The sequence below is a fragment of the Bos taurus genome, chromosome 11 (assembly GCF_002263795.3).
Source record: "Bos taurus isolate L1 Dominette 01449 registration number 42190680 breed Hereford chromosome 11, ARS-UCD2.0, whole genome shotgun sequence".
In the NCBI taxonomy this organism is placed as follows: domain Eukaryota; kingdom Metazoa; phylum Chordata; class Mammalia; order Artiodactyla; family Bovidae; genus Bos; species Bos taurus.
Genome location: NC_037338.1, coordinates 73,240,374 through 73,267,861, shown reverse-complemented (window position 1 = coordinate 73,267,861; position 27,488 = coordinate 73,240,374). Strand labels below are relative to the sequence as shown.

The window sequence follows — 27,488 nt, the reverse complement described above, 5'->3', positions numbered from 1 at the left end:
ACACAGGACCAATCTCCTTTAGGATGGATTGGTTGGATCTCCTTGCAGTCCAAGGGACTCTCAAGAGTTCTCCAACATCACAGTTCAAAAGCATCAATTCTTCGGTGCTCGGCTTTCTTTATAGTCCAACTCTCACATCCATACATGACCACTGGAAAAACCACAGCCTTGACTAGATGGACCTTTGTTGGCAAAGTAATGTCTCTGCTTTTTAAAATGCTGTCTAGGTTGGTCATAACTTTCCTTCCAAGGAGTAAGCGTCTTAATTTCATGGCTGCAATCACCATCTGCAGTGATTTTGGAGCCCAAAAAAGTAGTCAGGCACGGTTTCCCCATCTATTTGCCATGATCTTAGTTTTCTGAATGTTGAGCTTTAAGCCAACTTTTTCACTCCCCTCTTTCACTTTCACCAAGAGGCTCTTTAGATCTTCTTCACTTTCTGCCATAAGGGTGGTGTCATCTGCATATCTGAGGTTATCGATCTTTCTTCCGGCAATCTTGATTCCAGTTTGTGCTTCCTCCAGCCCAGCATTTCTCATGATGTACTCTTCATATCAGTTAAATAAGCAGGGTGACAATATACAGGCTTGACATACTCCTTTTCCTGTTTGGAACCAGTCTGTTGTTCCATGTCCAGTTCTAACTGTTGCTTCCTGATCAGCATACAGGTTTCTCAAGAGGCAGGTCAGGTGGTCTGGTATTCCCATCTCCTTCAGAATTTTCCACAGATTATTGTGATTCACACAGTCAAAGGCTTTGGCATAGTCAATAAAGCAATAGATGTTTTTCTGGAACCCTCTTGCTTTTTCGATGATCCAGCGGATGTCAGTAATTTGATCTCTGGTTCCTCTGCCTTTTCTAAAACCAGATTGAACATCTGGAAGTTCATGGTTCACGTATTGCTGAAGCCTGGCTTGGGGAATTTTGAGCATTACTTTACTAGCATGTGAGATGAGTGCAATTGTGCGGTAGTTTGAGCATTCTTTGGCATTACCTTTCTTTGGGATTGGAATGAAAACTGACCTTTTCCGGTCCTGTGGCCACTGCTGAGTTTTCCAATTTGCTGGCATATTGAGTGCAGCATTTTCACAGCATCATCTTTCAGGATTTGAAATAGCTCAACTGGAATTCCATCACCTCCACTAGCTTTGTTTGTAGGCCCACTTGACTTCACATTCCAGGATGTCTGGCTCTAGGTGAGTGATCACACTATCATGATTATCTGGGTCATGAAGATCTTTTTTGCACAGTTCTCCTGTGTATTCTTGCCACCTCTTCTTAATATCTTCTGCTTCTGTTAGGTCCATACCATTTCTGTCCTTTATTGAGCCCATCTTTGCATGAAATGTTCCCTTGGTATTTCTAATTTTCTTGGAGAGATCTCTAGTCTTTCTCATTCTATTGTTTTCCTCTATTTCTTTGCATTGATTGCCGAGTAGGGCTTTCTTATCTCTCCTTGCTATTCTTTGGAACTGTGCATTCAAATGGGTATATCTTTCCTTTTCTCCTTTGCTTTCGCTTCTCTTGTTTTCACAGCTATTTGTAAGGCCTCCTCAGACAGCCATTTTGCTTTTTTTGCATTTCTTTTTCTTGGGGATGGTCTTGATCCCTGTCTCCTGTACAATGTCACGAACCTCCATCCATAGTTCATCAGGCACTCTGTCTATCAGATCTAGTCCCTTAAATCTATTTCTCACTTCCACTGTATAAACATAAGGGATTTGATTTAGGTCATACCTGAATGGTCTAGTGGTTTTCCCCACTTTCTTCAATTTAAGTCTGAATTTGGCAATAAGGAGTTCATGATCTGAGCCACAGTCAGCTCCCGGTCTTGTTTTTGCTGACTGTATAGAGCTTGTCCATCTTTGGCTGCAAATATAGTCAATCTGATTTTGGTGTTGGCCATCTGGTGATGTCCATGTGTAGAGTCTTGTGTTGTTGAAAGAGGGTGTTTGCTATGACCAGTGTGTTCTCTTGGCAAAACTCGATTAGCCTTTGCCCTGCTTCATTCTGTACTCCAAGGCCAAATTTGCCTGTTACTCCAGGTGTTTCTTGACTTCCTACTTTTGCATTCCAGTCCCCTATAATGAAAAGGACGTCTTTTTTGGGTGTTAGTTCTAAAAGGTCTTGCAGGTCTTCACAGAACCATTTAACTTCAGCTTCTTCAGCGTTACTGGTTGGGGCACAGACTTGGATTACCGTGATATTGAATGGTTTGCCTTGGAAACGAACAGAGATCATTCTGTTGTTTTTGAGATTGGATCCAAGTACTGCATTTCAGATTCTTTTGCTGACTATAATGGCTACTCCATTTCTTCTAAGGGATTCCTGCCCACAGTAGTAGATACAATGGTCATCTGAGTTAAATTCACCCATTCCTGTCCATTTTAGTTCGCTGATTCCTAGGATGTTGACGTTCACTCTTGCCATCTCCTGTTTGACCACTTTCAATTTTCGTGATTCATGGACCTAACACTCTAGGTTCCTATGCAATATTGCTCTTTTCAGCATTGGACCTTGCTTCTATCAGCAGTCCCATCCACAGCTGAGTGCTGTTTTTGCTTTGGCTCCATCCCTTCATTCTTTCTGGAGTTATTTCTCCATTGATCGTCACTATCATATTGGGCACCTACCAACCTGGGGAGTTCCTCTTTCAGTATCCTATCATTTTGCCTTTTCATACTGTTCATGGGGTTCTCAAGGCAAGAATACTGAACTGGTTTGCCATTCCCTTCTCTAGCAGATCACATTCTGTCAGACCTCTCCGCCATGACCCGTCCATCTTAGGTGGCCCCACACAGCATGGCTTAGTTTCACTGAGTTAGACAAGGCTGTGGTCCATGCGATCAGATTGGCTTGTTGTCTGTGATTGTGGTTTCAGTCTGTCTGCCCTATGATGCCCTCTCTTAGTGCCTACTGTCTTACTTGGGTTTCTCTTACCTTGGACATGGGATATCTTCACAGCTGCTCCAGCAAAGTGCAGCTGCTGCTCCTTACCTTGGATGTGGGATATCTCCTCACAGCCATACTGAACAATGTTTAAAAGTATACAAGTACCTTAAATACAAATTATTAAGCCAATAATGCTGGCTATCATTGCCTAAACTTCAAAGAATCATAAAACAAATACCTATTTTTTACAGAATTAACAACTGTCAACATTTTAACCCGTTAAACAAACACTAAGATACCATCTCTCCTTATTTTTGCTTTAAAGTGTAAAAAAGTTATATATACATATATTATATCATGAAAAAAAGAAAGAAAATATTAGCTGTATTGGTAAAGTATTCTCTGACCTCCTCAAGTTCTATCAGCTACTTCGTTTACCCTGAAACATCCATTATCATATACTTGCAGTACAATCTTCAGACCAACTGTGTATTTGTATCCATAAATAATACAGAGAAGTATTTTATGTGTTGTTTTAAAATGTTTACATAAACTATATACTGTACCAAATATTCTGCAAGTTGCTTTTTTTAATTTAACATATTTTTGAGTTCTAACATTATGCTGTAGATCTAGTTAGATCCTTTGAATTGTTTTTATAGCATTTTATCTTAAGAATATTCCACATTTACTTATCTATTACCCTCATGACTGACATTTAGTTTGTTTCAAATTCTTCACTATTGTAAATTACACAGGACTGAACATCCTTATGCATGTATGGGTCCTAAAAAACAAAGGATGGGATTTCTCCAGCATACATACCTAGAACAGATTATATGATACATGTATTTTCAGTTTTACTAAATTTTATCAAATTGTTCTCCAAGGTGGCTATACCAATTTTCAGTCCTAGTAACACTCAACTTTTTCATTTTTCCAAGTCTTTGCTAACATCATATTTTCAAACTTTTAAATGTTTGCTGGTCTGACAGATAGGGAAAAAAGGGCATCTCATTGTTAGTTTGGTTTTATAGTAATTATTCTACTCAAATACTGCTCCTTGAACTACTTTCAACTTCTTTAAAGAAAGGCTGGATTCAGTCTTATAAGGTTTAAGCAACAAGTCTCTATCAACTTTATTTATATTCATGAAAATAACACAAAAAGTAACTTTCAGAGAAAATTTACTTCTACTTTCTTTTCAAATGAGAAATGATAAGGCCTAAAAAACATACCTTTAGCCAAGATAAAATGTGATTTCAAATTTTCTGAAACTTACTTCAGATCAGCACCTGCAATGAAGCAGCCAGGCTTTGTTGAGATAAGGACGGCACTTCTGATCTGACTGCTAGACCAGACTTCATTCATTACTTCCATGAACTCTGAATGCAGTTCTTGACTTAGAGTATTCACCTGCCAAAGGGAAATACACATAAATCTAATGGTTTAAATTTGATGTAGTAGACATACAAATCACCACCCAAGGCTATTTTGATTACAGGAAATATATTTACCCAGGAGAAATACATTGTTAAAAGAAATAGGGAAATAAACAAACCAACATGCCAGCAGCTATTTATTCAGGTGCTTTGGCCAATGCCTCCCTCTAAAAAATAGTTCTCCTTAAAGGAGGAACTCATAGTCCTAAGAGTTTGAATCATATGCAGGCTATAAAGTAAGTCTACATTTATCAGCATGGAAAAAAATTTGTATAATGTTAAGGGAAAAAAAGAATCAAAATTAGACAAATAGTATGATCTTAATTTTTAGAATACTGTTTGCTGAAACTAGATTAAATGTTAAAAGTGGTTATCTTGGGGTTTGGAGTATGAATGATTGTTATTTTCCTCTTAATCGCTTTCAAATGTCCAACCATAGGCATTTGTTATATTTGTGTTCAGGAAAAATGCTTAACTTAGAAAATACTGAAAAAATACCGTAAGTCTGAATCACTGCTCAGTAAATGCCAACCTCACTCTAGAGAGGGGGACTGGCTCTTACTTTCCTTAATTTGTGTTAGATGTTAATTGCTTGCATCTAGGTCCTCCTACTTCATTTAGGTCTCTGGTAACAAGATTTCTGAAACAGGAAATCTTTACAGCAACTTTAGGTGGGGGGAAAGCATGAGCTCCTCAAATATAGCTTTTCTTGGCAAAAGATTGGATTAATGCTGCATATTTTGTTGAAGTTGCCAAAAACAAATGAAGCCCCATTTTGAGTGGAATTTGATTTCTGATAACATGAATTGCACCAAGTCATTCAAGGCCCTCAGGAACCTTAATGACATTTAACTCAGTCAACTTACTATGAGTAATGACTCATGTCAGGCAGGTTAAGAAAGTTGACATAAGAACCTCATAGTTAAGACAAGTAGGTCAATTTTAATTCTTATAAACAAAGCTTGCACTTGGCTTCTTATCTAATAAACTATCTTATAATTCTACAGTGTAACAGAAGGCATGTATTAATCCTTGATGTTAATCTGATACCTCTACAGTGAACTAGAAATAATTCTTAAACAAGGATGTCTGCTGCAGAAAACTGCATCCTGTGGGCAAGTTCTCAAACTCTATCAAAACTGTAAACTCATGTGACAAGATTAGCGTCAAATTAGTGGTTTTATTTCTCTGCCATTCAGGAATGCGTTAATGAATGCAGTGAGTAGAAATAAACTGCAGTGAATTAAATTAGGTACCTTTGAATTGGGTGAGTTAATTCGAATAACTGCCACATCCCCTCTGACTCCATAGTTAATATGGGTTCTGGCTAAAAAGAGAAGGAAAACTTATTTGTAAACATGTTTATGGCTAAATAAGTATAAAAAGCAATGAAAGCATGTCACTGAGAAATCAAACTTACTCAGCAAAGCAGAGGACCTTGTAAAACTGCGGCAAATATAACCTGTAAGGAAACGTATTTCACAATTAATTATTTTCAAAACAGAATTTCTATTTGTTGCTTGTTGTTCAGGTGCTAAGTCGTGTCCAACTCTTTGCAACCCCCATGGACTGCAGCATGCCAGGCTCCTATGTCCTCCACTATCCCCTGGAGTTTGTTCAAATTCATGAAATTCATGAATTTCTATAATACCTGCTACATATAACAACGCTGGAGTTTACAACAACAAGAAAACCAAAATTAGAACAAAGTGTTCCAGATCATTATTGTGACTATTACTGTATCTTTTTTGTTTCAATTATCAGGTCATATGATTACCTGGATACTAAATGTGGTAGTTGGAATGGCCTCTCAAGGATGTCCATGTCCCCAGAAATTGAGTATGTTAGGTTATATGGCAAACGGAGATAAAGGATGCAAATGGAATGAAGGTGGCTAATTTGCTGACCTTAATACAGGGAGATTAGCCTGGATTATTCAGCTATACAGTGTAATTATAAAGGAGCAGAAAAAGGCAAAAGAACCAGAAGATGGCAGCATGAGAACCCACTCTGCTGGCTATGAAGAAGTCAAAAAATGCAGGCAGCCTCTGGAAGCTAGAAAAAGCAAGGAAACAGATTCTCCTTTAGAGCGTCCAGAATGAACTCAGTCCTGCCAATACCTCTGATTTCAGCCCAGTAAGACTCATTTCTGATGTCCATAACTGTATGATCATAAATTTGTATTGTTTCAGATGCTGTTTGTGGAAATTTAGGGCCACAATAGGAAACAAATACACTAAGACAATAAATAATCTATTGATACAAAGCAATCTGTAACGTCAGTTCCAAATGCATTCCAAAGGTATCTCAAGCACATTCTCCAGCCGGGTCCTCTTGCATTTTTATGGAGAGATGGACTTCCCAGTGTCATGAAGAGTAAAATCAAGGCGCATCAGAGACTCCGCAAGTCTCTCCATCCTGCAGTTCTTTAAAGGAGGGGAAGAGAAGGCACAGAAAAGCAGCAGCTTTGTACTGCCTTAAAGGCCAAACGACGTGCTATTAAAGAAAGAAAACTGTAGATGGTGCCAGAACCACAGCGGGGTGATCACCGGTTCTGTCTGCATTTTTTTCTTTAAGCAATCCAAATCAGTACTCACAGGGCAAAGACAAAGGACCTGAGAGTCCCAAGCCTTGGGTTCAACCATCAAGTTTACCATTCACTAGCTGTATGGCCATGTATAAGTCTCTTAGAGCATTTCAGTGTTCTTACAAAGATAGAAGTAGAAGTGATGTAATGATTATAACAGTACCTGTAAATCAAAGTGCTACACTAAAGTAAATTAAGATAGGAGAAGCCAGCCATCTCCTCAATCTCCAGTGCCTCTGTTTCACTAATGATAAACTTCCTTTTGCTTTTCCATTATTTGCAATCTGTATCATCTGTATTTATCACTCTTCCTTTTTTATATCTGTATCAGTTCAGTTTAGTCGCTCAGTCGTGTCTGACTCTTTGCAACCCCATGAACCGCAGCACACCAGGCCTCCCTGTCCATCACCAACTCCCGGAGTTCACCCAAACCCATGTCCATTGAGTCGGTAATGCCATCCAACCATCTCATCCTCTGTCGTCCCCTTCTCCTCCTGCCTTCAATCTTTCCCAGCATCAGGGTCTTTTCAAATGAGTCAACTCTTCTCATCAGGTGGCCAAAGGATTGGAGTTTCAGCTTCAACATCAGTCCTTCCAATGAACACCCAGGACCAGTCTCCTTTAGGATGGACTGGTTGGATCTCCTTGCAGTCAAGGGACTCTCAAGAGTCTTCTCCAGCACCACAGTATTGCAGTTTCACAAAGCCTTATTTTGAGATTCTGCCTACGACAATCTTTCCCTTCCCTGCCCCAATTTTTATCTTTATTACTCACTGTTTGGTTCTCTAATCATTGCATCTGTAGCAGCTGTTTCCCTCAAGTAAATTGCAATCTCCTCCAACATCATCTCGGAGTCATTCATTGTGCAACTAAAGTCTAGTGCAGTCTAACAGAACTGCTCCAGGCACCCAGAGTGAGCAGCAAGGTAAAAATCCCTGTCTCTGTGGAGGAGGTGAAAATAGGTTTGGCATGAAAAGAGAGTTTGCCAATAAACTAAACATTCTGTGGGGGAGAAACCAGGTAATAAGCAATTATAACTAGAACAGGGTAAACTGAATTAGTGAATGTGAATTGATTAGGGATGCAGGGTGGGAGAGGTGAGGTGGAAAGATAGACAAAAGACAAGAAACGTAAATATGTTAGAAGATACGCACCTAAGAAAAAAAAGAAAATAGAGCAGGTGGAGGGACAAGGGTTGTAATTCTGAAGACTAAATATCGGAGACAACTTGCCTTTGCGCCACCCCCTGCCCCACACCCATAGAGACATACACTAAATCAAGAGATTAAAAAAAAGAGAAAAATCACCAAATATACAACCATATCTGAACTGGAAAACAATTCCAAATCACAATAAACTAAATTAAGTTGAAATACAGGGTAGCTTTGTTTTCAGAATACAGCCTTACTCACTAACCTAACTAGGAAAGCTTACTTCAGAGCAGCTGGGTGAACTTTCACCCATATTTCCCACACCAGCAAAAGAGAGAGAACCCTTTACTCTACTTTTTAATCATTTTAACTCAAGAAGATACCTACAAGACCTAATACTATAGCAGTGGAGAGAGCTGGATTATGCTGATACATATTTCAAATATGAACGTGTTACTATGGTTGTTAACAATTAACAGTTTTTCTCAATATCTAGTCCTGGTGAAGGGACAGGATTATGTAAGTAAGAGTCAAATTTAAATATACACCATCTGCTAAGATATCTGCCTTCAATTCATTACCTGAGAAATTGTTCTACTACTTATGTAATTAGGAATTTGGATTAGAATAGGAGTGGGGGGTAGAGAATAAGAGTGGGAATTAAGATATTTTGATCAAGATGTGATCTTCATTTGATAGTCATACTCAGAATTATAGCACTCATGCAGGAATGGGTTAAAACTTCAAGAAGTACAAATCAGTGTGAAGAATTTTAATCATCCATCATTAAATATCATAGTCTCATTAAAAGTCTGGCACTACCTAGGCACAGACTTTTAATTAGTGTTAGTCTTTTCAGTCTAAATGGCAATCCAAGTATGCAAGTAATTTTAAATTCACTGTCTAGGCCTTTTTTTTTTTCAAAATTTATACATTGTTACTAAAAGGGGCAATAACTAATAAGTCATATTTTCTTTAAGAAATTTTAAATTAATTTTTATTAGAGTACAGTTGATTTATCAACACAATATTGTCTTAGTTTCTGCTGTACAACAAAGAAATCAGTTATACACATACATGTATCCACTCTTTTTTAGATTCTATTCCCATATAGGTCACTACAGAGTACTGAGTTCCCTGGGCTTTATAGCAGGTTCTTATTAGTTATCTGTTTTACATATAGTAGCATGTGTATGTCAGTACCAATCCCCCAATTTATCTTTCCCCTCAGCCATATTTTCTTACAGGTTAAAACAGAATGCAAAATATAGATACACATATGTGTATCTATATTTCTATACAAAAAACATAGAAAAAGTAAGCTTGTAACTTTATCACACATGCACAATGTAAAAATTACTTTAAAAAAGTCTCAGATATATAAAATCATAATTCTTCAGGGCAGGGAAGAGTTAATAATAGCTAATATTTATTAATAATAATAGCACTTACTCCATGAAAAATTGCTTTACACCTAAAATACGCCCTTTAAAGCTCACAAGATGGTATTATTCCCCATTTCACAAAAGAGAAAACAGACATAGAAATGACTTGCCCAAGGTCACCAAAGGGTAAGGTCACCAGTGGGTAAAAGGCAGAGCCAGATTGAAACTGAGAAGTCACACTCCAAATCTAATGCTTTTAATTGCATTACCTTAAAATCAATGAAACGGAAGTTCAAAAATATACATCTGATAATTTTAAAGTGTTAAACCAAAAATGTGGAAAACAATCAAACTGTCAGGTAACATGACTGAATACTAACTGTAGGTATGTGAGTAGTAAGAGAAAGGGTGATTATTTTTTGCTTAACCCTTTCCCCCAATCTTTGCAACATTTCAATTTTCTGTAGTGTTATGACAGGTATGCACACACATACAGAGCAGTCCCGTGGAGACTAAAAACATTGGTCAAAATAACAAAGCAGAAAAGGTTCAAACATTCAAAATTAGTCCCTTACAGTAAAGGAACGCCTCTAAAAACAGCATACAGTGATTCAGAAGGAGGAAGGCATTTTATAAATTATATTTCTAATTAAGTAACCGATATTAAGTACAACATGCAACAAACAGTCACATTTCACCTTACAGATTTCAGACAGAAGGAAAATGCTTAATTTTCCACAAGCACCCACTTTAATTCTTTCACTGCCAGTTTGAAGAGAAAAAGACAATACAGCTAATGCAAGCTAACTGGGTATAGTCAGAAACAAGGGTAGAAATAGTTGGTAAAATTATCTAACATCTTGTTCTTTAAGATACAAGGTATCTGCATTTCTTTTTAAAGTGCTTCTTCTGGAAAGTTGCAGAATCTGCCTCTTGAAATTCTACATATTATACATTCACACTGGAATTACTGGAGCTGCAAAAGTTCAGCTTCCTGTTGAAGCGTGCTACTGCTAAGTCACTTCAGTCGTGTCCGACTCTGTGCGACCCCATAGACGGCAGCCCACCAGGCTCCCCCATCCCTGGGATTCTCCAGGCAAGAATACTGGAGTGGGTTGCCATTTTCTTCTCCAATGCGTGAAAGTGAAGTCGCTCAGTCGTGTCCGACTCTTAGCGACCCCATGGACTGCATCCACCCAGTGTGGTAAAAGGTAAAAGGTTGTGAGGGAAAAGCGCAGGGAATGGCAGTCATTTGCAAGACTGGTTAATTTCATACAAGAAGTAAATAAGATGCTCCCCGTTACAGGCAAGGTGCAGTGAAGCACGAAGATGTGACAGATTGGACTGTCCTTGTTCTCTTAGTCCTCCCAATCCAGTAGGGACAGGTTCAAGGCCATCATTAAAGAAACTAAGAGGAGACCTGCGGAAAATGCCAGACCGGGTGGACAAGACTCAGAGACGTTAGGGGCTACGAAGCCTGAAACAGCTGCAGGACTCAAAACGAGAGAGAAAATGTCAGTCGCTGCGCCAGGGAATGAGACCGGGTCTCAGAGCAGCATCACTCCCCCTCATCCAGGGCCGCGGCAGGGAGGTGGCAGCCATGGGGAGACGCGGCTCCCGGGTCTCCGCAGTTCTGTCCCGGGGCCGTGGGGTGCCTTCAACCAGGCCTCACCTGAGCAACGGAGCGTCCTGGAGGCAGTAAAGCGGCTGAGGCTGCCAATTGCTCGAGAGGCCACCATCTTGAGCGGGAGCGGACGAAAGTGGAAAGCCCTTCAAGTGATGGCAGCCGAGTAGAGGACTTTTCTTCCCTCAGGCTGGCATTGCCCAGGCGCCCGACGTACTGCCTGACTGAAAACCCGCGACTGAAACCCCGATGGCGAGTTGCCGCCGGCTCCTTAACCTTGCCCTTCGCTTCCGGCTAACGCCCCGTTAGCCGAAAACAAAGGACACTTTCTTCGCAGGGAAGGAAGAAAGCTCAGAGAGGACAGCTTTCCGGATTTTCCAGTCAGGCAGCCGGCGGGCAGGCAGGGAAGCCTGTGAGGCCCCGCCTCTTGGTACCCGTCGGGTCCTGTCATACGGGCGGGAGCCTTGCCTGCAGCTGGAGACTCAGCCGACGAGACCTAAGGTGAGAAGGGACGTGCGCTCGGCTACCGCCTGCCCTTTCTCCGGCGGGGTCCTCAGTTTCCCGCCTGCTACGCCTGTGCCCCCGGCCGCCTGGCCTCCACTCCCTGGAGTTCGAGGGAGCGGAAGGAAGTTTCTCAGTCCGGGTCTCCGGTACGAGTGCAGTTTGGGCAGTAATTTGGCCTAGCGTTCTGTCTGTAGCTCCGAGCAACGATGTCGCCTATGCCTTTTAATTTATCACCGCAAGTTAACTAATTTGTGTGTGTGTGTGTCGGTTAAAAGCGCTGGCCTGTGTTCCAGTGGTGTTGTAACCCCTATTTTGCCTGTAGGCAGGTCGGCGGCTATTGAGAATCGCAACAGGGCCAGGAGTATTACCCCTTTTATAAAGCTTTCGAGGGTGAATCTCGGTTGTGTGGCTTTTTTGGAACTCGATTGTCAGAGGAACTGAGGCATTCCTGTGTCCGGCTCCGACAGCCAAGGCTCAAGATAATTTTCTCATTCAGGAGGGAACCGAAGATCATCTGGTCTTTCATCTCCTTCACTGCATCGGTGAAGCCCATGAATCAGAGTGAGTCAGTTTACCCATGGCCACAGGTGGTAGCCTGTGTCTACTAACTTCTAGTCAAGAGCTCTGCACTACATGATAGCTGTTTTTGTGCTGGAGAGAGACGCTTGAGCCCTGGAATAAATTAATTGATTCCAAAAAGTGATGTTGAGGACCCTCTAGGTCGTTTCACCGCCATCTCATTTAATCCGCACGATCCCCAAATTGTTACTTAACGTTTTGTAGGTAAAGTTTGGGGGGCATGGTGATTTATATAAATTACTTGCTAGGTGGCAGAGCCAGATTCGGGCATAAATTTGTGCCACTTTTCACCAGATTGTTCCTCAGGAGAGGGAGAAGGAAGAGGCAGGGGGAAATGGCAGGGAAGTTGAGACTGAATTGAGGAGTATGGGAAGAAGAGAGGTTTCTGTTTAAAGCTCAAGTCAAATGGTGAGTCTTCCATCACTGAGCACGTTAAGCAGAATCTGGATGAGCAGTGACCTCTTAATTTACAAGAAAGGATTCTTGATGTTCAACAAAGGCCCTCCAACTTATAAGGTTTTTACAGTTCAAAGCTTGTCCTGCCCATGCAATGCTTTTTCATTTAATTCAGTGTAGTACTTATTGTTTAGATCAGGAATGGCAAACTTTTTCTGTAAAGGGCCAGGTAGTAAATAGTTTAGGCTTTATAACCCACATTGATCTCTGCCATATATTCTTTGTTTTATTTTGCTCTACAACTCTTTAAAAATGTGAAATCTATATTAGCTAGAGGCCCATGGGTTGTAGTTTGCCAGCCCCTGATTTAGGTCACTGTTTGACTCTCTGACTTTTTTGTTTCTTGTACTCTGAGCAAAATCATAAGCTCCATCAAGGACAGAAATGCTATTTTTCTCATTGTAGCTTTCATAAAGGGGAACTAAAGACCTTTATACCATCACCTACTGATACTAATAGCGAGCACAAGTATAACTCTTTATGGAATATGAGTTTTAACCCCTTGTTTTCCATGTTACAAATGTTTTCTCTGAATCTATTGTTAGCCTTTTAACTTTATTTTAGTATCTTTTACTGTGTAGATATTTTAAATGCTTATTTAATCAGATTTTTTAGTTACTTTCCATTATGGCCTCTGGGTGTCATCCCATATGTTGGAAACCTTTCCCCATTTAAGATTATAAAAATATTCTCTGATATTTTCTTGTAGCAGGTTAAAAAGTATTTATTTAGATTAATCCATCTGTAATTTGTACATACAGTGTGAGCTATGGATCTAATTTTTTTCCAAGTGGTTAGACATTTCCCCAGAAAATCTATTGAGTAAGTCATCTTTCTCCCACTTATTTGAAATGTTTTCTTTATTATATACTAAGTTCTCATACACATGAGTATGCTTCTGAACTTACTACATCCTGTTCTGTTGATTCAGTTCAGTGCAGTTGCTGAGTCGTGTCTGACTCTTTGCAACCTCATGGACTGCAGCACGCTTCCCTGTCCATCACCAATTCCTGGAGCTTACTCAAACTCATATCCATTGAATTGGTGATGCCATCCAACAATCTCATCCTCTGTCGTCCCCTTCTCCTCCTGCCTTCAATCTTTCCCAGCATCAGGGTCTTTTCCAATGAGTCAGTTCTTGGCATCAGGTGGCCAAAGTATTGGAGTTTCAGGATCAGTACTTCAAATGAGTATTCAGGACTGATTTCCTTTAGGTTCAGCACTGTTTAATTCCTGGTGCTTTGTAGAAAGTTTTGATATCTGTTAGAGCAAGGTGTCCCTTTTTTTATTTTCTTGACTGTTTTCATGAATTTTATTTCAAAATAAGCTTTACTTAAGGAGACTTGTTTGCTATGACCAGTGCATTTTCTTGGCAAAACTCTATCAGTCTTTGCCCTGCTTCATTCCATATTCCAAGGCCAAATTTGCCTGTTACTCCAGGTGTTTCTTTACTTCCTACTTTTGCATTCCAGTCTCCTATAATGAAAAGGACATCTCTTTTGGGTGTTAGTTCTAAAAGGTCTTGTAGGTCTTCATAGAACCGTTCAGCTTCTTCAGTGTTACTGGTTGGAGCATAGACTTGGATTACTGTGATATTGAATGGTTTGCCTTGGAAACGAACAGAGATCATTCTGTCATTTTTGAGATTGCATATAAGTACTGCATTTCGGACTCTTTTGTTGACCATGATGGCTACTCCATTTCTTCTGAAGGATTCCTGCCTGCAGTAGTAGATATAATGGTCATCTGAGTTAAATTCACCCATTCCAGTCCATTTTAGTTCGCTGATTCCTAGAATGTCGACATTCACTCTTGCCATCTCTTGTTTGACCACTTCCAATTTGCCTTGATTCATGGACCTGACATTCCAGGTTCCTATGCAATATTGCTCTTTACAGCATCGGACCTTGCTTCTATCACCAGTCACATCCACAGCTGGGTATTGTTTTTGCTCTGGCTCTATCCCTTCATTCTTTCTGGAGTTATTTCTCCACTGATCTCCAGTAGCGTATTGGGCACCTACTGACCTGGGGAGTTCCTCTTTCAGTATCCTATCATTTTGCCTTTTCATACAGTTCATGGGGTTCTCAAGGAAAGAATACTGAAGTGGTTTGCCATTCCCTTCTCCAGTGGACCACATTCTGTCAGATCTCTACACCATGACCCGCCCGTCTTGGATTGCCCCACGGGCATGGCTTAGTTTCATTGAGTTAGACAAGGCTGTGGTCCTAGTGTGATTAGATTGACCAGTTTCTAAAATCACTGCAGATGGTGACTGCAGCCATGAAATTAAAAGACTCTTACTCCTTGGAAGGAAAGTTATGACCAACCTAGATAGCATATTCAAAAGCAGAGACATTACTTTGCCAACAAAGGTCCGTCTAGTCAAGGCTATGGTTTTTCCTGTGGTCATGTATGGATGTGAGAGTTGAACTGTGAAGAAGGCTGAGTGCCGAAGAATTGATGCTTTTGAACTGTGGTGTTGGAGAAGACTCTTGAGAGTCCCTTGGACTGCAAGGAGATCCAACCAGTCCATTCTGAAGGAGATCAGCCCTGGGATTTCTTTGGAAGGAATGATGCTAAAGCTGAAACTCCAGTACTTTGGCCACCTCATGTGAAGAGTTGACTCATTGGAAAAGACTCTGATGCAGGGAGGGATTGGGGGCAGGAGGAGAAGGGGAGGTCCGAGGATGAGATGGCTGGATGGCATCACTGACTTCGATGGACGTGAGTCTGAGTGAACTCCGGGAGTTGGTGATGGACAGGGAGGCCTGGCGTGCTGGGATTCATGGGGTCGCAAAGAGTCGGACACGACTGAGTGACTGAACTGAACTGAACTGAAGGAGACTTGTATTCCAGACTCAAATGGCATCAAATGTTGCTTCTGGATAAAGTGGTCCTCATCTCATGGGCCAGTTTGTGTATTCCTGGCCAGAGTCGTTGAACATATACAAGCTGGTGAGCTGGTGAGAGGTTGGACTCCTCTTTTCAATCCATATATTTGATAAACGTGATTTTTTTTTCTTTTTGGAAGCCACAGGACATCTCTTTTTAGCCTATGAAGACCTAAGAGAAATTAAATAAGGCTTTTATATTAGCTATTGCTGTATAGAGTTGGACCACAAAGAAGGCTGAGCACCAAAGAATTAATGCTTTCGAATTGCGGTGCTAGAGAAGACTCCTGAGAGTTCCTTGGACTGCGGGGAGATCAAACCAGTCAATCCTAAAGGAAATCAACCCTGAATATTCATCGGAAGGAATTTTCATTGGATGCTGAAGCTCTAATACTTTGGCCATCTAGTGGGAAGAGCCCATTCATTGAAAAAGAGCCTGATGCTGGGAAAGATTGAAGGCAAAAGAAGAGGGTGGCAGAGGATGAGATGAGATTAGATAACATCCTCGACTCAACAGACATGAATTTGAGCAAACTCTGAGACGTTGTGAAGGATGGGGAAGAATGGCATGCTGCAGTTCATGGGATCTCAAAGAGTCAGACATGACTTAGTGACTGAACAACAAACAATTGTTGTGTAACAAATTACTCCAAAATTTAGTAGCTTAAAACAATAAAAATTTGTTATCTCATACAGTTTCTGAGGGCCAGGAATCTGGAGTGACTTGGCTGGGTTGTTCTGGCTTTGAGTTTCTCATGAGGTTGCATTCAGAATGTTGTCCAGGCTTGTAGTCATCCGAAAACTTGTCTGTGCTAGAGGATCCACTTCCAAGCTCACTCACATGACTGTTGACAGGAGTTGTCATCCTCCTGCCTCATCATGAGAGCCTCTTTGTGGGGCTGTTCCTGACATGCCAGCTGCCTTCTCCTGGAGCGAGTTATCTGAGAGACAGACCAAGATGGGAACTGCAGGATCTCTTACAGCCGAATCTAAAAAGTGACGTCTCAGAGAAGGCAATGGCACCCCACTCCAGTACTCTTGCATGGAAAATCCCATGGACGGAGGAGCCTGGTAGGCTGCAGTCCATGGGGTCGCTAAGAGTCGGACACGACTGAGCGACTTCACTTTCACTTTTCACTTTCATGCATTGGAGAAGGAAATGGCAACCCACTCCAGTGTTCTTGCCTGGAGAATCCCAGGGATGGGGGAGCCTGGTGGGCTGCCATCTATGGGGTCACGCAGAGTCGGACACGACTAAAGTGACTTAGCAGCAGCATCACTTCTGATGTATTCTTTGTTTACACTGACCAACCATGTAAATAAAAATTCAGAGAAGTGGAGTTACTGATCAGAAGTTAGGTGTAGTTGTAATTTTTTGACAGTTAATTGCCAAATTGGCCTCCATAGGAATGTACCTGTGGAGGTGCAGCAGTTTATACTCTCAGCAGCAATATATGAGAGAGCCTGTTTGTGCAGCCTCTACCACACAGTGAATGTCAGACCTCTAAGTCAAATGGTATACCTCTCTGTGGCTGTAATTTGTATTTCTTTTATGAGTGAGATTGAACATGTATCTAAGAGCCATTTGTGTTTCCATTTCCATGAACACTTTGTTCATATCGTTTGCCCATTTTTTTCTTACTGTTTCATAGGAACTCATTATGAGGAATTTAGGAAAATGTTTTAATATATTTTAAATATGTTTTAATATGTAGGAGTTTTGTATTTTTATTATTTTGAAATAATATCAAGCTTATAAAAAAGTAGCAAGTGTAGTATATGAACTTTTTTTCTTATATCAGGTAAGAAGTGATACTTTGAATTCTTTAGTGTATATCCCCTTCAAATACAAATATTACACAAGGCATTCTACATCATCACAATACAAGCATCAAAATCAGGAAAGTCACACTGGTGGCTTCCTGATCCTATCGAATAGTCTGTACCCCTTTGACCCTAGAGAAAAACATAACCTCTGGAGCTAGCATGCGTGCGTGCTCAGTCACTTCAGTCATGTCCAACTCTTCGTGATCCTCTGGACTATAGCCCACCAGGTTCCTCTGTCATGGGATTCTCCAGCCAAGAATACTGCTGGACTAGACTGTCTGGCTTCAAATCATAGCTCTGCCTCTTACTAGTTACTCAATTCCTGTATACTTCAGTTTCTAATCTCACAAAAAGTACAATAATCATGCTTACTTCACAGGTCCTTATGAGAATTAATGATTAGATTAGTGGTTTGCATGTTATGAAAGCTATGTCTACATAGCTATAATATTAGGGGAAAGGTAGTTGGTAATAGAGTAAATTTTTAAGTATTTTATAGTAACCCATGGGTGAGATATCAGAGATCATAGCCTACAGTTTAAACTGCAGGTTGTTCAAATAACCCAGAAAGTCTTTTTGTTTTCTTTTTCAGATTTCAGAATGATTTCCCTCTTGACTTACACTTTAAAAAATCTTCCCAATACATCAAAATGGGCCCTCAGATTTTGTAAGTTTCATTTGTTCTTTGTTTTTAAGATTAGACTTGAATGTGTAAGCATCTTGTGCAAACATGGAATTGTACTGCTTTTTGTAAACACTTGATTTTGTCTTCCAGGTATGAGACCTCTGAGCAGTTCCTCCCAGCTACAAGCTGCCGCAGGTACAGTAATTTGTAAAAAATAAAAATATTTCTGATTTAAAAGTTAGATTATAGGATCTAGATTTGTGAATTTTGAATAAAAACAAAAACTAATTTTCTAACTCTCCCCTTTTTATGATCGATAAGAACATCACTGTTGCCTTCAAATTAAAACAATACAGGACCAATCAGTAATGATAGTGCATGGTGTAAGGTGGCTTGAGGATGTTGGCAGGAGGCTTCTTTCTGGGATCTGGAGCCTATGGAGTCACTGAGGTTCTGTGTTTGTTCATTTGTTCTTTGTTAGTTTGCTCAGGTTCTGGTTAGTTTACTCAGCTATGGGCTGTCAGTCCTAAAGATGCATGTGTGCGAGTCACTCATGTCCAACTCTTTGTGGCCTCAGGTTGTAGCTCACCAGGCTCCTTTGTCCATGGGATTGTCCCAGGCAAGAATAATGGAGTGGGTTGCCATTTCCTCCTCCAGGGGCTCTTTCTGACCCAGGGATCTAACCAGTGTCTCCTGCATTGGCAGGTGGAGTCTTTCCCGCTAAGCCACCAGGGAAGCCCCAGTCCTAAAAATGATTGTGAAGCCAAAAGTTAACTTTTTACACTTTCAGTGACAGGCTTCTGTTACTGAGTATCATCTTAGTGCATGTGCAAGAGGATGCATACCTGAAATAGGTGTGACTAGTTAATAAAAGAAGGTTGTTTAGTCAATATGAAGTGAAAAAAGAAATTTGTTGATACTATATGGTCTTTTAGACCCTTGGTAAACCCAGCGGATTAGGCTTCTTCACTGTTGAATACATACTTTTGTAGAACCTGCAGTAGTTTTGTATATTCACTTGCCTGGGTCCTATATTGATCTATGACTTCTGATTTTGGTCTTGTTGTGGTATTTCTACCTGGATAATCACTTAATTAAAAAAAATACCTTACCAAGATTCAGAAGAACTCTGCTTTGATTCAGTTCTACTTCTTTCTGGGCAGTTTGACCTTCAACTCATCATGTCATTTCCCTGCTTTATAGTTTTTTATCTAACAAAGAATAATAATTTTAGCCATGTTAACCTCAAGTAGTTATTAAGATATCTCAAACACTTTGAAATCTGTAAATTCAGTGGAAATACAAGATGATATTTTATATTGTTTTACATATAGTGTATTCCCAGGGGTCTGTTATTTAATCCCACCCAGAAAAGTTTCATGTTGTCATATAAAAAATATATTTTCTTTGGCTTCTAAACTCTAACTAGAATATAGATATGTATTAACCTCACAAAGAATAATAATAATTCCTTTCCATCTCATTTCACATTTCACCTAATTCTAATGTTTACTCAGAAATTCTTATTGCAGTCACACAGATAGATCTGTTTCTTGCCAGCTGGGAGAAAGTCACATTGAATACCACGTTAAATACCATTTTTCTGGCATTTAGAATATTCTTATTTATATTGCTCTTAAACAGTTTTTGTGTTTCTCTCTCCCCAACTATATTGTAAACCTTTGTGAGACTTAAGCCTTGTCATGTTACTGGTGTTTAACACTGTCCTACAAGTGGTTTGTTTTAACATTGATGTTGATAGTGGTACAAGAGGGCACATGTTAAGACAAAGGAATGTGATCAGCTGATTTGATGGGAGGAAAAGGGAATGTACTCGTGCTGAACAGGCTTTAGTTTGCAATAGGGCAGCAGAGGGCATAAAGAGGGAACTTGGGTTTTACTTTCCATATTTTAGTATTATTTATTTTTTTCTTTTTTAACCACCACTCATGTTTTGTTTTTTTAATTAAAACATTAGAGAAAGGTTGCTTTTTAGATGTTACAAAATAGCTACACAAATTGTGTCAGACAGAGTCAGGAAGCGTGCTAGGTTTTTGTCAAATTGCAGTAGTCACCAACCAGATGCCTTTATTTCTACATAGAAAAGCAAGAGTATTAAGGTATTAAGGGCAGACTAAATTGGTTGCTTTCAGTGAAATGGATTGTCAAGCACTTGATAAAAATAATTTGTTAATGGCATAAGTGATATTATCACTAGGTATAATCTCTATATTTGCCTTAAATTTTATTTGGAAACTTGAAAATGCTCACTAATTTCTTAATCCTTTTTTTTTTAGTTGTAGTGGTTTGGTAAATGACTAATGCAATTTGGCATGGAGTGATAAAATCCCTCTTAGAATGTCTATCTTTAAAAATGTAAAAACTTACCTGACTTCTTGTATTTTAATTAATTTTTTCTCTGAACTTTATCTTAAAGCTTCCCAGACTAAATCGAAAAAAACCCTAGCCAAACCCAACATAAGGAATATTGTGGTGGTGGATGGTGTTCGCACTCCATTTTTGCTATCAGGCACTTCGTAAGTATGAAATGATTCTGTTACTTGTTATTCCTTTTTTTCTTTTTTCTCTCCAGCTGTATTGAGGTATGATTAACAAATAAAAACTGCATATATTTAGGTTATACAATGTGATTGTTTTTTAAGGAATACAATGTGACGATTCAATGTATATTGTTGTTCAGTCACTAAGTTGTGTCCGACTCTCTGCAACACCATGGACTGCAGCACGCTGGGCTTCCCTGTCCTTCACTATCTCCTGGAGTTTGCTCATGCTCACGTCCTTTGAGTCAGTGATACCATCCAACCATCTTATTTTCTGTTGCCCCCTTCTCCTTCCCTCAGTCTTTCTCAGCATCAGGGTCTTTTCCAGTGAGTTGGCTCTTCGCATCAGGTGGCCAAAGTTTTGGAGGTTCAGCTTCAACTCAGTTATTCCAATGAATTGTCGAGGTTGATTTCATTTAGGATTGACTGGTTTGATCTTGCTGTCCAAGGAACTGTTAAGAGTCTTCTCCAGCACCACAGTTTGAAAACATCAATTCTTTGGCACTCGGCCTTCTTTATGATTCAACTCTCATACCCGTACATGACTACTTGAAAAACCATACCTTTGACTATATGGACCTTTGTGGGCAAAATGACGTCTCTGCTTTTTAATACACTGTTGAGGTTTGTCATAGCTTTTCTTCCGAAGAGCAAGCTTCTTTTAATTTCATGGCTGCAGTCACCATCCGAGTGGTTTTGGAGCTCAAGAAAGTAAAGTCTGTCACTGTTTCCCTTTTTTCCCCATCTATTTGCATGAAGTGATGGGACTGAATGCCATGATCTTAACTTTTTGAATGCTTACATTTAAGCCAGCTTTTTCACTCTTGCACCTTCATCAAGAGGCTATTTAGTTCCTCTTTGCTTTCTGCCATTAGAGTGGTGTCCTCTGCGTATCTGAGGTTGTTAATGTTTCTCAAGGCAATCTTGATGCCAGCCTGTGATTCATCCAGCCCAGTACTTCATACGATGTACTCTGCATATAAGTTAAATAAAGAGAGTGACAATATACAGTCTTGATGTACCCCTTTCGCAATTTTGAACCAATCTGTTGTTCCATGTCTGGTTCTGTTGCTTCTTGACCTACATTTAATGTGTATCTACATTGTGAAATGATTACCACAATCAAGTTAATTAACACATCCATCACCCCATATAGTTTATTTATTCCTTCTTTTAAGGTGTTTTCAAAAGGAACCTTTGTGAATTAACCCAGTAGGTAATACTATTGCTGAAAGTGTTAGTCACTTAGTTGTGTCCAGTGCTTTGTGACCATGTGGACTGTAGCCCGCCAGGCTCCTCTGTCCATGGAATTCTCCAGGCAAGAATACTGGACTGGGTGGCTATTCCCTTCTCCTGGGATTTTCCCAACCCAGGCATTGAACCCAGGTCTCCTGGATTGTAGGCAGATACTTTACCATCTGAACCACCAAGGAAGCCCCTAATAATATTGCTGGTCAACTAATATATAAACAATATTTTCATGAAATTAATACAGAATAAGGCAAGTCAGTAGTGAAATAGAGTGGCAGAATCTGTTTTTCATCTTTTCTCATGAGCTAGTCTAGTGTAGTGTTAGACTGAACTAGCTGTATTTTGAAAACCTAGTGTGGAACTAGGTAGCTTGCTTCCAACAGATGCCCTTTCCTCATCTGGAGAGAAGTACATTGTTTCTGTGCCTCTTCAGAAGTTTAAATACTGAGGCCGTGGGCCCATGGGCATCTTGAAGGGACTTTAATCTGCTGCTTTGGCTTTCTGGAAGTTATCAGAATTGGAGTTGATGGACTGGTCCAAATCCTGGTATAGCACAACCCCAAATATATGGAATAACAATGGTCCTAGACCAACCTTCAAGGCCCCCAGAACCTAACTACTGTTCCCCCTAGACTTCCTTTCTCCTTTTCTGTTCCCCACTGAGGCCCAGTCTTTCTAAAAATTGATGATGGACTTTGGGAACTAAGTGAAAATTAAATGAAACATTTAGTTGTATTCTGTTAAGATTTTTTGATGTTCATGTTTTGAACTAGCAGTCACTAACTTAAAAATAAGCTAAGAAAAGTTGAGTATCTGTTAAAATTAATGAGACCTTTCTATACTAATATGAAAAAATCTTGAAGATACGTTAGGTGTAAAAAGCAAAGTTCAGAGCATTGTGTATAATGCCACCATTTATGGAAGATACAGATGTGTGTGTGCATGTGTGTGTATGTATATGTATGTACACGCATGTATGCATGTACATACAGAAACAAGAAACATTCATTTTTAAATAGTGGTTTAGGACCTAGAGAATATCTTCTTAGGTAAGTAAATGGTGAAGATTCTTCACCCTCTTTTCTCAATATAATAACTTTCTTGTATGGACACAACAGTAGTAAGAATAAGAACCTGAAGCTTTAGCAGCAGAGTGGATCCTTATTGTACTTAGCAGCAGCAGGGTAGGAAAAGAAACTTCCATCAAGAGAAGAAAATTCTTGACTAGAAAGGCCATTTTGTGGTAAAGGCTGTTTGTATACTGTGTAGAAGTTTGATTCCAACTGTTTGACTAGCTGTTAAAAAAACATGAACATGCTCAAAGATATCATTTACACATTTCCTTTGATAGTTGGTATCAAACTACCAAAGGTGAAATTTGAGATATTCAGCACATTGGTATAGGCTATATTCCTTTTGTTATTTTTTATTAGTATGTTTTAGTTTAATTTAGAATCCTAATTGAGGAAGAAGATAAAGTTCATGAGTAATTTAGTAGCACAGAGAAGAATGTTGAGTAATGGTAGGCAAATATAGTTAATAGAGAAGAAGGAATAAAAATTTTAAGGTACTATTCATGTGCAAAACAAAAATGACTAAAAATAATACAAAGAGAAGAATTTATAAAGAAGACAAATAGTTAAATCATATTATTAATCTTATGATTGAGGTAAAAATGAGTCTTCTAAAATAGAAAATAATTTTCTAGATGGAAAAAGATCTTTTTCTGTTTAATTTGAAGAAGCTTTGCTTTCAACTTGTGTCACTTGAAAGACCTATAGGTCTTTTGGAAATATTTTGGAAGCACTCTTAGGAATATACTCCAGCCGTGGCATGTGGGAATCTTTCAGCATCCTGGCTGAGAGAGAGTTATAGGAGCATGAGAAGAAAAATTGTAAAATGATAGATAATTGTGGTTTAGGCATTTTAAAATTGATACACTTTTGCCCAAGTTACTCTGCTCTAAATTGTAGGGAACTGGTTTTCCCTATAAAAGATTTTTAAAATCACTGATGTGGGGAGGGAGGAGGGAGGAGGGTTCAGAATGGGGAACACATGTATACCTGTGGTGGATTCATTTTGATATTTGGCAAAACTAATACAATTATGTAAAGTTTAAAAATAAAATTAAATTAAAAAAAATAAAATAAAATCACTGATGGTTCTTCTAGTTATTCACAGTAAAAATAAAAACATTTCTGAATTTTCAGGTTTTAATTTTCAGGAATTTAAAGAATAAATATTCTTATTTAATCCAGATGCATCTGGAACATTTCAGTTCCAGGAAGTAAAGAAATGCTTAGAAAAAGGGGCATGCCAAAAAAACACAGGGCCAACCTAAAATAACTTCCAATGACAAAAATTAGGAAAATTTGATTAATAAAATAAATTATAATAGTATAATATTATACTATAACTCAAAACATGAGATATCTATGACTCCAATCTGATATAAATAAATGATTGAATAAAGAAATAAAAGAGAAAAGACAAGTCTTTCTTCAGTTTCAATTAATAAATACAGAAGGAATGAGGAAAATAGATAAATCATCACAGGAATAGCTGCTGCAACCAGGATCTAGGAATGAATGCTAAAATTCGTGGGTGAGAAAGGTTAAGAAGGAACAAGATATTGGCATAGCCTCAATTCTCTCCCTTGAAATATTTATTAACTACTGTGAGGATTTTAACATGTGTCCACAAATTCTTTGTTACTTTTTCCACTAGGAAGTGGAACTTAATTCTTCCCTTGAGTAAGGGCCAGAAGTGACTCTCTTCTAATAAATTGAGTTCAGAAAGGGAAAAGTAATGAAGAAAACTGGCAGACACTGCTTCAACTAAGTGATCGAGTTAGTATCACTAGAAAGAAGTCATGTTGCTATCAAGTTCACTCTGATAAGAAGCAGAGGGTATTTTACCTCTGTGATACTCTTCCCTGGTGTCCATAACCCCAGTCTTCCAAGTGTCAAGGTCAAGGAGGATAAGGAAAGACTGAGAAACTGTCACACACTGGAGGAGATTAAGGAAGCATGACAAGTAAATACATGGATTGGAACCTGGAACAGACCAGTAATAGGGAATTAGTGGAAAAACTGATGTGGTCAGATCAAGCTTATCGAGTAGTATTGTGCTGGTGTTAATTTCTTAGTTTTGACAAGTGCATTATGTTTACATAAGATTAGCATTAGAGGAAGCCGGATGAAGGGTATGAAGGAACTCTGTTCTATCTTTCCAATTCTTTGTAAAACCTCAGATAACTTCAAAACAAAGTTTTCTTTAAAAGTCCTAATATATCCCTCATGTCCCTTTAGACATCACAAAATAACTAAAGAATTTTTTAAAAATAAAATAAAAGGGAACTTAAAACAGTGGGGTTTAGTTTTAAAGAATATTTGCCAATGTCATGCTGAACAGTAAGACAGTGGGCAGGATGAGTCAAGACTTGTCAGAGTTTTAAGGATGACAAATAGCAAAGTCACACTGTTACTTTGGAATGATGTTAAGTGCTTTTATATTAATAGCAACTTATAGTTAGCTTATTTCTTTAGATATTTCAAATAGAATGAAAAACATTTTTTATTAAAGCTCTAGGCTTTTGGTTAAATGATTTATTTTCTTCCTCCAGATATAAAGACCTGATGCCACATGATTTGGCTAGAGCAGCACTTTCGTAAGTAAATGCAGTTGCATTTTAGATCTTATTTACATTTGAAATAGCATGTCTAATAGAATTCCCATAGCTAAGATATGTTAACTTTATGTGGTGAGAAAAAACACTTAGTAGATTTTATAAGATTCATATAGTCTTCATTTTAGCCGTGTGTGCTACACAAATTCAAGCAGGTGGTGAATGTCAGTGATCTTTATTTTGCAGGCTTGACGATCTCTTGGCATGATAGTATTCCTTAACGTACTGTAGCTAGCTGCAGATTATAGTGTAGGACTAGATCAGGCTAAAAACCAATATGTATATTTAATGGTTACCTCAGAAACTTCATTACTATATGAGGATAGCTGAACAGATTATGCAAATACAGATGCAGAACCTGTGTATACAGAAGACCAACTGTACTATGCCATTTTTACCTAATGGACATAAGCATCCTCAGAATTTCGTATCCCTGGTGGGGTGGGGGTGGAGGTGTGTATTTATCTAGAAAGAAGCCTAGAATGAGACATGAAGATTCCTCATTTTAGTTTTAGTAATTGTTATCATTTTGCCAATGGTGCTATGCTTAGTCGCTCAGTCATGTCCAACTCTTTGAGACCCCATGGACTGTAGCCCATCAGGACCCTCTGTCCATGGGGGTTCTCCAGGCAAGAATACTGGAGTGGGTTGCCATGCCTTCCTCCAGGGGATCTTTTCAATCCAGGGATTGAATCCAGGTCTCCTGCTCTAATTTTTTTTTTTTCCCCAGACCAGGATCTGGTCAGAATTCATATTATTATGCAAATGAATGTATATCTTTAGTCTCTTTTAATTTAGGACATCCCCCCAATCCACCCCCCATGATAATGACTTTTTGAAAGGTCCAGGCCAGCTGTTTGTAGAATGTCCCACATTCTGGATGTATCTTTGTAGTAATATTTAACTTTCCTCGGTGAATTTCCTGTAAACTGAAAGTTAATCTCTAAGCTTGATTAGATTCAGGTTAAACATTTTTTGGTAAGAATGCTTCATAGGTAAAGCACATGGCTATTGCATCATGTCAAGAGGCACATGATGTGTAATGTTAAATCGAACCCTTTGGTCAGAGTGGTCAAACCACCAGATCTTTTGGTGATAAACGTGCATTTTTTTTCTTTTGCAATTAGTAAGTCATCTGTAAGGTGATATCTTAAGACCATATTCCCCAGCAACCTTTGACCAAGTGACTTTAGCATTCATTGATAATTTTTGCCTGGATTAGTTATTATGTTAGAGATTATACAATTTTGACTTTACTTATTCTTTTATTCCTCCTATATTTATTGGTTGGTATTTTTATGTAAAGAGCAGCTTTCCTTTTCAAAAAAATGATGTGGTTATATTGATATTTCAAATTTAAATTTAACATATTTGGGATTTTACTCCATCTCTTCTAATTTTCTAGTTGTTTCTCTTTTCTTTTTGACTGAAAATTTTGGTTTATGTATCTGTTTTATCCTATTCCAAATTATTTTTTTCTTTCATTTTTTATTGGAATATTGTTGATTTACAGTATTAGTTTCAGGTACAACAGAGTGATTCAAAATTTTTATAGATTATATTCCAAATTATTGATGATTCTTTCTATTTAACTTCTTATTGCCAATTGAGCATCAAAAGTTGACTTTTTAAATCAGTCTTTAATTTATTTGATAATGTGCCACATGCTTGTCAAATTAAGGAAAAGATAGTCTCTACTTTTTTTAATTCAAAGTTAACCTTTTAACCAGAGTTAAGTGTAATGTTTTATGTGATGATCTGTTGCACTGTCTTGAATGTATGAAATGTTTCTTTGCTTTTAACTTCTGCTTGCAGGGGTTTGTTGCATCGGACCAGTGTCCCAAAGGATGTTGTTGATTATATCATCTTTGGCACAGTTATACAGGAAGTGAAAACAAGCAATGTGGCTAGAGAGGTGAGTCAAACTTTATGTTGTTTGAAGAGATTGATAGGAGAATCAATTTGAATTTTAGTTAATAGAATTTACTCTTTAAAAGCTATTAAAATTCACTAAAGTTATAT

General features: G+C 38.7%; 2 protein-coding genes across 11 annotated transcripts in view; one reads left to right on the top strand and one right to left on the bottom strand.

Moving 5' to 3' along the window:
* HADHA (hydroxyacyl-CoA dehydrogenase trifunctional multienzyme complex subunit alpha) overlaps nucleotides 1-11,231 on the bottom strand; it is a 42,284-nt gene extending 31,053 nt beyond the window's left edge. The window contains exons 1-4 of the mRNA NM_174335.3: nucleotides 11,130-11,231; nucleotides 5,755-5,796; nucleotides 5,591-5,661; nucleotides 4,175-4,308 (exon numbers count right to left, since the gene is read on the bottom strand). Of these exons, the coding sequence (NP_776760.2) occupies nucleotides 4,175-4,308; nucleotides 5,591-5,661; nucleotides 5,755-5,796; nucleotides 11,130-11,196 (314 nt within the window). The 5' untranslated portion in view covers nucleotides 11,197-11,231. The remainder of the gene's footprint in view (nucleotides 1-4,174; nucleotides 4,309-5,590; nucleotides 5,662-5,754; nucleotides 5,797-11,129) is intronic.
* Nucleotides 11,232-11,530: 299 nt separating this feature from the next.
* Nucleotides 11,531-27,488, top strand: part of HADHB (hydroxyacyl-CoA dehydrogenase trifunctional multienzyme complex subunit beta) — a 30,099-nt gene continuing 14,141 nt past the window's right edge. For 2 of the 10 annotated variants that reach the window (XM_024998284.2, XM_010810174.3), the window contains exons 1-7: nucleotides 11,531-11,582; nucleotides 12,082-12,146; nucleotides 17,934-18,008; nucleotides 18,117-18,161; nucleotides 20,404-20,503; nucleotides 25,404-25,448; nucleotides 27,282-27,381. In XM_024998284.2, the coding sequence (XP_024854052.1) occupies nucleotides 12,137-12,146; nucleotides 17,934-18,008; nucleotides 18,117-18,161; nucleotides 20,404-20,503; nucleotides 25,404-25,448; nucleotides 27,282-27,381 (375 nt within the window). In that variant the 5' untranslated portion in view covers nucleotides 11,531-11,582; nucleotides 12,082-12,136. 10 annotated transcript variants of the gene reach the window in all.